This window comes from Apodemus sylvaticus, chromosome 13, assembly GCF_947179515.1.
Source record: "Apodemus sylvaticus chromosome 13, mApoSyl1.1, whole genome shotgun sequence".
In the NCBI taxonomy this organism is placed as follows: Eukaryota; Metazoa; Chordata; class Mammalia; order Rodentia; family Muridae; genus Apodemus; species Apodemus sylvaticus.
The window spans coordinates 83329849-83342537 of NC_067484.1; the positions used below are offsets into that span (position 1 = coordinate 83329849).

Here is a 12689-nt window from a genome sequence, read left to right on the forward strand (position 1 = left end):
AGAGACTCATACACAGCCAGAATGCCTATCTACAGTGGTTTAAGAAAGAACAGGGCAGAGGATGGCAGAGAGATGATATCTAAAACCATTGAGGGTGATAGCTTTAAGATAAGTACTCTGGGCTAAAGCAGAACATCAAATTTCATGAAAGATGTGAACTCATTCCAATTTCCATCTGAGTAGAAATCTTTCCAAACATCAAAAAATAAAAATCCTTTGCAGCCATTTTGTCCAAGAAATAGTCATCGGGAACAGCAATGCAATGCACAAAAACTTTGTAATTAACAATAGAGACAGTGTGGTATCTTCACAGGATCGAGAGAAAACAAAGACAAACCTGGATTTTCATCATAACTTTCAAATGTCAACATCTAAGAATATTTAAATATCCGAAACAGAAATTCTATCCCTAAGAAAATCGTGCTGATCAAACTACTGCAGAATGTTATTGACCAAGAATTTCTACCCAAGAAGGGAATAAACAACTGTAGCAGAAATGGTGAAATTTAAGTCACACAATCATGGCTACTTCTATATAAGTGCTAATTGTAGAGAAAAATGCCCAAGACTAACAGAAGTTAAAGCAACATAGAAAAAAATTACATGTATGAAACACAGAAGGTGCTCAGGAAATGAGAATATGAACAAAATGTGTGCACTGAGAATAACATTTTAAAAACTCTATAAGTAGCCTCTCAGAAGAGCACAAAGCAAACACATTTCCAAACTAGTGAACAGAAGAGAAACAGCCAAAGAGCAGGCATTGAAGAAGGAAGAAAAATTCAAATTAAGACCAATAAAATCACCTCCAATATAACCAAAATTTTATATTACCATTAAAATGGAAAAAGTTCAGATATCTACTCTTTTCAAGAGATAATAATTCACCTAGATAAGTTGAAAAATACTAATAACAGATTTTAAACAACAAAAAGAATATCATCAAGAATGAAACTGACCATCCAGTCCATGTGTAAGAAATAATGACCTGAGCTTCTGAATACATAGGACAGCCTCAAAGCATAACACTGAGAGAAATAAGAAAATAGACCATCTTCACAATGGTAGAGAAATCTCAAGAGATGCAGCTAAAAACTAAATTATAAACTTAATTAAAAAACACAGAAAGCCTTCATAAAGCAACACCAACACTCATGCAATAAATTGAACACAGGGAACTGCACTAAACTGTTAAATGCAGGCATTGTGCTATTTGTTATTCAAGAAATAGCAAGAGCAACAACTGGGTAGTGAGTCTCAATAAATACTGATCTATTATCATAAACTATCTTTCTTTTCCAAAGGAAAGAGTTTAACTATCCTTATAAGTAATGTACATTTGAACATTCCCAGGGCTCAATGGTACTTCAAAATTCAAAGTAAAATAATGCTAGTATTTATAAAAAATGCTTCTCAACTGATTTAATAACTAAGCTGCCTATTTTAGAGTAGGGGAGAAAAAAGTTTGAAAACTCATGAGTTAAAAGCTCAAGTCATTGACTAAAAATGCAACAAGAGTTAACTATAAATAAATATGAGTAGAAATATAAAATATACAAATAAAATATTTTTATTTATAAAAATATAAGTATAAAAATAAGAGTAGAAGTCAATGTGGTAGAAAAAAATGATATCTATCAATATAAAAAATGATTGCTTTTTTAATTAAGCTAATAAAATCAGAAATGCCTGAGAAGAAATTGCTTAAACATGAATAGCAATGAAAAAACAGGAACATCGTTCTTAATACATATCTGATTTAATGGGCAGATAAAATTAAAAGCACATTTTTTTAAAGGAAAATTAGAGTATTTTGAGTGTTTGATACTCACTAAATAAGGATAACTTGGTTTATTGTATGTGCGTATTTATGTGTAGGAGGGAACAGGAATGTATGCGGGTGCATATATGCAGGGCAAGTGCATCTGTGGGTAGTTAGAGGTGACACAGGGAGTCCTTCTTAATTGCTCTCCACCTAACTCTTCCAGCACAGAGTCTTTCAGTGGGAAGGGACTCAGAACTTTTCTAGCATACATGACAGTGAGCCCCGCAGATCCTTCTGGGAACTGGGATTACATGTGTCTGCCTTCATGGCTAGCTTTTTACATGAGTGTTGGAAACCAAACTCAGGTCCTCAGACTGGTGCAAGAAGTACTATATCCACTCAACCAAATCCCCAAGTCCTAAACTATTTTAAGTTTATACATTTCCTAGGTTAACTCTAAGAGAGAAAATGAAGTTAAATATAAAAATGTTATCAGTAGGCTTTCTCTCACATACATACAATTAACGAAATATAAAGTTATATTTTGTTAGTATATAGTAACTAACTAAATGTAGCTGTAGATAACTTTACCTTTTTCCTGAACTATCTTAATGAATGGAGAGGAGGAAGAGGAGGAAAAAGAGGAGGGGCCACCCCCACCCCCAGTGGCACACAGCTCTTTATGACTAAACCAAATAAAGATGTGTGTCCAAAATGTCCATGTAAGACAAAGCTATGTTTTATAATTCTGAAGAAAAGACTGAACACATTAACTAAATTTCCTCATACAGAGAATGCTTAATTCCATTTTAATTATCCTTACACATGTACTCTTAATTGGCTTAAGAACAATCCAATTATATATGATTGTCTTATCTCATTAAAGCTGGTGCTGAACATCTCCCTACAGTGCCCACAGAAGGAAAAGTATGAAGTCCCTTTATGTCTAATTCCCAGACACTTAGCCTAAAGAGTTGTGGCAGCAGCGGCAGGCAGAGAAGACATGCAAAGCCATAGTAAGACTGCACTAGATGGCCCATTCCATGATAAAAATCCCGGGCATGTGTCCAGCCCAAGTCCTTGTAATTAACCCTCTGTTGCAATGTATTCAGAGAGTTCTACAGTCACATCACACCTGGACACATGTATTTGTGTATCAGGAGGAGTGTTCTGGCTTTAAGACTCATATTTCCTGGTAGGAACATGCACAATAAGTAGGTGTCAGATATCACAAGGAAGCAAAAGCCACAGGGAAGAAACACACACACTCTCCCCAAATCAATTCTAGTGTACTCTGTGTCTAAGTAAACCTCAAAACAGACTTCTGAGGACAAAGGTAATTTTTCAAAGAGTATAGTTTTAGAAAAAACACTATAATAGGGGATAAAAATAGAGTAATAAAATCCCCAACCAACAAAGCCTATATAAATGAACTGTATGAATAATCTAACAGGGATCTGTGAATCCAGTAGCAGAGGAGCCAAGCCTTGAGAAGTACAGGCCTTGTAACCACACCGTTAGTGGTCAGTTCTTCCCTCAGTATGTGGGCTCCCAGGGCTGAACTCAGGCCACCATCCTTGGCAACAGGCATTTTGATTTGCTCAGCCATCTTGATGGACCAGCTTCTCACAGTTCTAATGACTTTGGAGAGCAACAGATAGATCTTAAGGCAGTGTTTAACCCTTCCTTCCTTCCTTCCTTCCTTCCTTCCTTCCTTCCTTCCTTCCTTCCTTCCTTCCTTCCTTCCTTCCTTCCTTCCTTCCTTCCTTTTCTCCCTCCCTCCCTCCCTTTCTTCCTTCATTTTCCTTCCTTCCTTCTTTCCTTCCTCTTCCTTCCTTCCTTCTCCTTCCTTCCCTCCTTCCTTCTTTCTTTCCTTCCTTCCTCCCTTCCTTCTTTCCTTCCTCTTCCTTCCTTTTCCTTTCCTTCCTTCCCTCCTTCCTTTCCTTCCTTTCCTTCCTTCCCTCCTTCATTCCTTCCTTCTTTCCTTCCTTCCTCCTTCCTTCCTTCCAAGCTATGCCTAATTGATAATTATTCCAAAAGGAAAACTCAGTCAGTTCTCTCCAACAGAGATTAACTGGAGATACAAACCATTGGAGACCAGACTCCATGCCCACGCAGCAGTAGATGACCAAGACAAAGCAAACTCACTGGCAGTTTCTTTGTCTCATAAGGTTTTGACAGAGCAAAAAGGAAAAAATAATCTTTAAATCTTCGGATCTCTTTCATTTATATATTATAGCTTCTGATTTTGTGTTTTTAGGGGGTTACTGTGTGTAAGAACAAGTATGTCTTGTACTTTTTCTTTGGCACTTTTTTTTCTGTTCATTTGTATTTTTTTGTCCTAAATCCAATTGGTTTTGTTTTGTTTTATTTTATTGTTATTCTGTAAATACCTGTTTGGTAACAGAAAGGGTATGGATTCTTATGGGAGGGGAGCAGAGAAATCTTGGAGGAGTTGGAGGAGGGAAAACCATAATCAAGATAAACTGTCTGAAAAAAAAATCTATTTTTAATGAAAGAATGAGAAAAATCTTCTGTTTCTTATTTATCTTAAAATTAATTATACTTAGTACTTTTAATTAAAATAGGGTCTTGGTATATATAGTCTCAGGAAAAGTAGATAGTATTAACAATGCCAAATAATCTTCAGGAAACACTGATAATATTTTGAATGAAATATAGAATTATTATACAATTTTCACTTTTATTTTCTGCATGAACTTAATTTTTAAAAGATGGAACATTTTCTAAAATCAGCAGTTTTAATTCTTTATTACAAAATGATTAAACAAAAACCATAATGTTGGAATGAATCCCAGACTTTGGGCTCAATGAGGGACATTATTAAAACTCCCTCAGAGACATCCATTAAAAGCTTGGGCATGTTTAGCAAACAGTTTTAGACTCCTACTGTGTGACTGGGGAGGAAGGAACAGTTAAAAACCTTGACCCTGAACATTAGCCACTGATGTTTTAGCTGGGGGGAAGACATCAGAAATTAAACACAAAGGTAAGAAAGGTTAAAAAACAAATGTGGAAGATAGGCCAGCGGAAACATTTTCCACAGTATATGATATTGGTAGATGAGTATGATTTCATCTAGGGACACCCAGGGAGAATTGGGTGACAGTAACCACAGATCCAGGTTCTTTGACTCCAGCTGAGATGGACTACTATGATATATGCTGAAGGTTGTTCGTATGTGAAAGGGAGTGATTGTTTCTGTTGGTTCACCTGTCAACTCAAAACTCTTCTGAAATTATTTATTAATTAAAAGAAACACAAAAGAAGTGGCAGGAGAGTGTACTATTCAGTGGCTTGATTCAGTGGGTACCAAGGCAGTAAGCTGACATGCTGCTACAAGAGTCTCCGAAGACTCACAGGAGAGGCTAGACGTGAGTTTATCCTTTGCTGAGACAGGGAAAAGACATCTGTTAGCCTACCATGGACTGTCCCAGCATCAAGGCCAACAACAATGAAACAGCTTTTGCAGATACTGATAACACTTAGCTCAAAGTCTATCAGGCGCCTGTTCCCTACCATGCTTGATTTAGAAATAGCAGAGGCATCAGCACAGCTTTGCTTTTTCTTGACTATAACATCGTTAGGGAAATAAGAGTTTGACCATTACTTTTTTCAGCTGCACTGATTTACACCATCTTCCCAGAGAGATTTAGGCAGAGGCTTCAAAGTATTCACAGTCTCCACATATAAGCAATGCCAAGAGCAGAGTCATGCAACCAGAGAGCTGCATCCACACTAGTGGGTATCCATAGTGGGCCACAACTCTCTCAAGTGCTAAGACTACAGAGGGCCGTCAAAGCCCATAACTATTGTTTATGGCTGGCACTGTGATCTAATTGTGTACTCCAAACCCTCTCCTAGGGTAGGTGGAAATATGATATGACACACAGATCTGTAGTAGGCCTTTTACTACAAAATTCTTAGAAAAATGTACATGGGTGCAGTCTGCATTTGGCTAACTCATTAGAATCCAAGAAAAATGTATATCCATACCTTGAACAGGGTGAATATCATTTAATTCTAAAAAAAAAAAAACATAAGTAATTGCAACAGAATCGGAGAAAGCACATGGGGGATAATTAGAAGTGACTCTTTATCTCACCAGGGAAATCTCATCATGGGAATGAAAATTTAGGCTTATGCTATGAAGTCTAATTTTGACTGTATTTTGTTTCAGCATTACTAATTTAAATTAGAAGAAACTTATGGTATATGTTCTAATTTAGAATGGTTTCAGCACATAAGGACTTGTATAATGCCACCCCTACTGAGAGAAGGTGAAGTAAGTTCAAACCGGTTCTGAGACTAAAGTACATCTGAGTCTGGTGAGAGAAATGATTAAGTCTTGCTCCCAGATGGCTGGCCTAGGGCTTTTGGGAAGTGGGGAGAATCATTCCTCCCCTCTGACGTCCATGTGCATGCCACAGATTGTGCGCATCCCCTCACCACCATGCAACAAATAAATAAATATAATAAAAATTAAGAAACGTATTCTTAAAATCTAAATGATGATGGTTTATCTGAAGAGGATCAGTCTTGCTTGCGGTTCTTTCTTTCACATCTTCCCATTTCTCATTTTTACTGTTGGCATCTATCAGAAGGCTAGTGGATACTGTCATCTCATCACTGTATTCACTTACATTTGGGATCATAAAGAATGCTCTTCTTTAAAGACACAGATTCACCCATGGAAACACAAGTCATAGAGAGATTACTTCTTCTTTATCTCAACTGACTGCCTTAGCACACACAGTGACATATTCACTCACTCCTTTATCCAACATTCTCTCAGCAGCCAACAAACAGAAGTTATATAAAAAGGTGCAGGGAGATGACAAGGATGGGTGGGGCACTCTCTATCCTCAGTCACCCGAAAGCACCACTACAAGGAGAGCACCCAATGACCTGACTCTTAGGGAGTATTTTTAAAAGTCAGCATCTGATCTGGGAAAATGACTCCGCAGGCCAGGATGCTTGCCAGCACTCCTGAAGGCCTAAGTTCAAGTGCCAGGAAGCATGAACCAGAAGAGAACCAACTACCGGAAGTTGCCCTCTGACCTCCAACATGCACATCCTGGCTCGTGTGCACCTACCCACCACCGCCCAACAAATTAATAAATATAAGAAAAACATTAAAATATATTTCAAAAAACTGGATGAGATGGTTTGTCTGCAGATGGTTAGGCTGGAAGTTTTCTCCTCTACATCTCTCTCCCCATTTTTCATTTATATCATTGGCATATATTAAATGGTTGATGAGCACTGCCAACTTGATTTGGACAAAATAAGCCACTGTTTAGCTGCTTGCCAACTTAGTCAGCCACAGTTCCTTCCAGGTCACCATGGACTGTTGGCGTTTTTACAGATTTCTACTTTAGCAGACTTATTTTAAATCCCACTACCTTTTTCTTTTGTTTGATGGAGGGCTGACCAAGAGTCCTGAGAACTGCTAGCTTTTCTTCCACATGCAACTAGAGCACCTGCACGCTAACATGCAGCTAGACTCTGAATATTATGTACAATGAGCTTGCTCTTCAGTGACAATGACATCCATTGGATGCAGGGCAGATAGTATGCCGCTCACTTTCTGTTTAAGACAAATGATTCAAATTAGACATATACATGCCTTTGCCTATATCTTGGCTGCGATATTTATGAGGGGCCTTCTTAAACTGCTGGGCCTCAGATTGATTTTTCTAACTATAAAATGGAAATCATTTTATTCTATAAAATTAAAGAATTAAGTGACATAAATTATATCAAAATTTAGACCAATGAGTCCAAGTAAAAGGTCACACATGAGGATATTTGAAGTTCAGGATAGCTTTCAGTGCAGCCCAACGTGAAATCATAAAGTCAGTTAAAATATTATGCATAGGTTTTGTTCCTTAAATATGAAGTTCTCATGTTTAAACTCCATAGAGGACAATGCCCTGTTGTAGCATTCGAAGGTTGACATGCCTGGCCGTCCAGCCCATTAACCATGAACTCCGACTCGCTGCCTTCCTCCTAAAAAGCAGCATTGTCATTTCTACTACTTAGTCCTTGCATATCAGAAAACCATCTACGACACTACTCCAGCCTAAGTGTGAACACATGATGTGGCTGGTGGTATGCAGGATTGCCTAGAAAGACCTCAGGTTACCCTAGCTTTCAGTTGACCCTCATAATAGAACAATAAACATCAGAGAAATCCTGATTCTTTCTACTTCGGTGTGGACTTCAAGGTGACATCTACAACACAGGAGATGCAGGAAAAAGAGATCCAGGCCTGGAGCTTCTGACACCACAGCATGACCAAGGCCAGCATGCCAAGAAAGAGTGTTCTGGCCCTTGAACCTACACACTGCCCTTGTATTTCATTTAGTTACTGAATAATCCATTTAGTGGATTATTAATTAACCAATTAATTAATTCTGAGACAATGTCTTACTATGAACTATGTAGCTCGGGCTGGCCTCAAACTCTCAAAGATCTGCCTGCCTCTGCTTCAGTAGTCCTGGAATCAAAGTCCTTAACCTTTCCTACCCAGCTTAGCTTTGTTTTGGGAGATGATCTTACCATGCAGTCACGGATGGCTAGGTTTTCACTTAGAGTTGAAGTCCTGGCAAAGCTCCAGACTTGGACTCCCGAGTGCAGGGATTACAGAGGTATGACACCCTTCCTGGTTAGTACACTCTTTTTAATGAAATGTCACTCATCTTTAAATCATACCTGGGTTTGTCAAGAGAATGAGTGAGTAATGTGTGTGTAGATAGAGCAGGGATGCCATTATGTACAAGTCATTCTCATTTCCTTAAAGCACTCAGAAAGGAAAAAACTATCAGTGTGTATGCATCATGGTGATTACCCAACACACAAAGATGTATTTGGGGTTAAGGAGGATAACTATAAAAGCCTTAGAAATGATGGGAAATAGATAACCATGCAATATAAAGAGTTAAATTAAAAATTGCTACTCCTTCCCCATACATATTTTATCTAAGGATCTACCAGTCCTATTTCAATGCTCTTTAGTAAAAGCAACTCTTAGGATTTAGCAAAATCCCTAGCATACAGTAGGCAATAAATAAAAGTACAAAACCCAACCAATCAACCAGATAAACATTGGCTGCTTTAACAAAAAAGAAAAAAAAGCTCAGCAAATAATGAGTCTTACATTGCCCAAGAGGTGGCAGGGACAGTACAAGTTCAGGTCACTAATTTTATGGTTTCTACTGACCACTATATCAAATATGAGTGATAGGGATTACACACTCACACATACATACACTCTCCCTCTCACACACATACACATTCACACACACTCATGCATGCACACACTCACATATACAAACATATGCACATACATGCACATGCATGCACACACATGTACAAATACATGCACACACTCACATGCACACCCACTCATGCATGCACTCACACATTATGTGGTTATGTGTACACATGCGTGCATGTGGAAGCCAAGGGCAGACATACAATATCTTTGATTCTTCCTTACTTCATCTTTTGGGAACAAGGCCTCTCAGTGAACATGCTGCCACTAACTGGCTAGTCTAGATGACCGGCAACATTCTGGTCTGCCCAGCTCTATCCTCCCCCCACCCTGCCCCAAGCCCTTAGTGCTGTGGTTACAGACATGCCCGACCATGACCAGCCCTCATATAGCCACTGGAGATCTAAACTTGGATCCTTATCCTTTTGTGGTGGATATTTTATCTACCAAGAAACTTGTGCATCCGACTCTCATATATTCCTGTGCTCTAGGTTATGTTATTATCTCTATCCATAGGTGAACTCAATGGTTTCATGTGTCTAAACAAGGTGTACATGGATGAGTGAGCTATAGTTATCAGCCCAGGAAACACTCATGTTTGTCTAAATTCTCATACTTCAGTATGCTACTTGAAGATCCTTACTAAAGCAAACCCAAGTTTTCAGAATAAAATCCACTGATAACATCAAGACCTTTAGACGGTGCTCCCCAATCCTTTCAGAGACTGTATAGTCTTTCTGTTTTATAGATGGTGAATATTTCAAGCATCTCAAACAAAAATCAAGGCAGCGCAACCCCAAGGCAGCAGACCCCATGACAATGCATTCACCAATCCAATGCATCCTTCCTAAGAGCCTCATCTCCACCCCACCCACCCTTGTCTAGAATATTCCAGTAAAGGGAGGCCACAGACAATACTGCACAGAAGACAGCATCCTAACTAGACAGGTAATTACTGGATTAGACATTTCATGCTAGTTCTGCTTGTCACCTCTGCTTTGTCCAATCATAAGCTTGAGTCTCAACTACAACAAGGGCTCTCAATTCAGTATTTTTTTTTTTTTTTTTTGCTTAGATAAATGAAGGATATTTTCAGTTTCCTTGTTTAAACGCTAAAAAAAAAAAAAAATGTTCTGGTTTTTAAAAGACACACATCTCTGAAATGAGAACTGGTACTCACCTAAACCAGACTTTTTTAAGCGCTTCAAGTGCTGACTTGTTTGTTTTCCAGTAGGAGATTTTTGCCCGTGTTTCATTTCTTTATCTGAACTGTCTGCATCCCCATTTTTAGACTCGGATCCTAAAAAAGGAAATAGTTATTATGCCATTATCTTTCTCTCCCTGTCCTTGACAAGAAACATCTAAAATTGTTTTAAGAACCACAGATATAATCTCCTTTTTTTCCCCCAAGTTAATATACTACTGTACCCACAATCAAATTCCCTTATTGGATATAAGGAGAAAAGGCCAATAAATCAATCATCTTGGAGAGAAAGCAAGAGCAGATGGCCTAATAGCAGAGTTTGACATGCAGTCACTGGTCGAATAGCTTTGAAATAAAAGAAATGGATCTTTTGTAAAAATACATGAATAAGCTTCAATACTACAATGCCATTTAGCGATAATATCGGAGATCAGAAAGAAAAAGAGAGAGAGAGCGAGAGAGCGAGAGAGAGAGAGAGAGAGAGAGAGAGAGAGAGAGAGAGAGAGAGAGAGAGAGAAAGGAAATGGAAGGGCCAGACCTTAATCAATAGCTTTATGCTGAAGCAGGACTAGAAGATGCAAACACTAATCCACAATGAATTCAACAGTTCACAGCTGACACAGTGACAGGAGGTAATTTAGAAGAGCAGGCCGGCGCTGCGTGGAGGTGAGAGGAATATTGCGAGAACAGAAAAACTCATAACGGATTCTGGGCTTTGCAGCGAGTGCTGAAAAGCACACTCACACGCAGAGAAAAACTGCTTTTGATGGTGTTACACACCAGCGTGTGGTCCAAAACTCAAGTTCATCATTCAAGGGGAAGCTAAAGCAAGGACAGTAAACCCATCAGCATCAGCATCAACATCAGCATCCGCTTCCTCACACGTCCTGACATTAGCAAATTAACTCACTTCATGATAAATGGGCTGGTGCCTTAAACACAGCAACCGGGAAATACGCTGTTTTTAAATCAGTGAAAGAAGCAAAGACAGGTACACATATAGAATACATATATATACATTATAAATAGATGTACATATGTATAAAACTGAGCTTCACAGGAGAGTATCTTTTCAATTGCAAAAGATTTTTTTAAAAAAAGCAAACCAGAAAGCCATCTCAGTCCGTGAGGAAGACTCCAGGGAGAAACTGGCCAAGCATACAATATTTTAGCTCTTTACCTGAAGGAGAATCCGACTGCTCATCAGACACCTTTAATGGTGTCAAAACAACACGAGGGACAGTCTTGTTCACCATCATTGAGACTCCATTTCTTCTTTTCTGCTGCTGCCTCAAAGCCTATAAAACACGACAATAAAATATAACATAAAAAGGTATCCACAATAATTTCTGGTGATTGAATTACATGATCCACTCGCTCATGACTACCTTCAACTCCACAGAGCCCCTGATCTGTCAGGATTCTTGATAATCACCTTCGTCCATTTTCCCTCAAAAGCATAAAATTGAGCTTGGGCAAAGGGGGTTAAGCCTGAGACCATTTTCCGTCTAATTCTGATAACAAAACACCACAGAATGGTTTATTCTACCGTAGCAGAGGGCCTTGAAACCCGGTAGAACTTGATACTAGGGCTCCCAAGTAAAATAAATGTTTCGAAAACCAGGATAAAAATATATATGTCTGCAATTCTCTCGCAGGTGCTTCGTCTCCAGTGCGCTGCTCAGTCAATCAGTTAACACCGGGTGTCATCAGTATGTAAGGCATGTAAGAACTACTGTATTGATGCATTCACTCAGCCGTGGGGAGCGCTGCACAAAATCACCGAACATGGCAGGAATCATTTATTTCTGTGAAGGGAATCAGTCCTAATCTTGGAAAGCTTGAAGCCCTTGGCTCCTGTCTGCTTGACTTTCGTATTAACCTTCAGAACACGAACATGACGGGGTATGGGCAAATCCAAGAAAAAAATAGATAGAAGAATAAATCTCTTCAAATGGGAATGCTTTGTATTTCATAAATGAATCTGCCACGGCGATGATGATATAATAAAAGGTATTTAAAAGTTGTGAAATACAGTTTTATCTAGCGGATCACTTTATGCAGAAAATTACCCGTAATAAAAAGGGTTTTAAGCACACCGAACAGGAAGAGCTGTTAAAACCTGAAGCAGCAGGAATGCTGAAATTCCTCAAAAGGTTAAAAGGCTGGCCGTGGATGCTCTCAAACCTTTTTATTTCTGGATTCTGTGCATTTTCTACTAATTCTACAATGTCTCAGTCATATGATTAATGTGCTTTGAGCAACAGTTGTCACAATCTCCAGAAATAATGCTGTTGCTGTCAGAAACAATGTGATTCTATTTACACAGGCTATGAGCTGTATGTTTGGCTTGCTGACCATAAGATTTAGAAGTCACCTAATTATAGGGATGAAAAACTAACCCTCACTTAGAGGAGAGA

The 12689-nt window shown here is 38.6% G+C and overlaps 1 protein-coding gene across 1 annotated transcript in view; it reads right to left on the bottom strand.

The window, feature by feature from the left end:
• Asxl3 (ASXL transcriptional regulator 3) overlaps positions 1 to 12689 on the bottom strand; it is a 107091-nt gene that overhangs the window by 59519 nt on the left and 34883 nt on the right. Inside the window, exons 4-5 of the mRNA XM_052155944.1 lie at positions 11450 to 11567; positions 10246 to 10365 (exon numbers count right to left, since the gene is read on the bottom strand). Coding sequence (XP_052011904.1) covers positions 10246 to 10365; positions 11450 to 11567 — 238 coding nt within the window. The remainder of the gene's footprint in view (positions 1 to 10245; positions 10366 to 11449; positions 11568 to 12689) is intronic.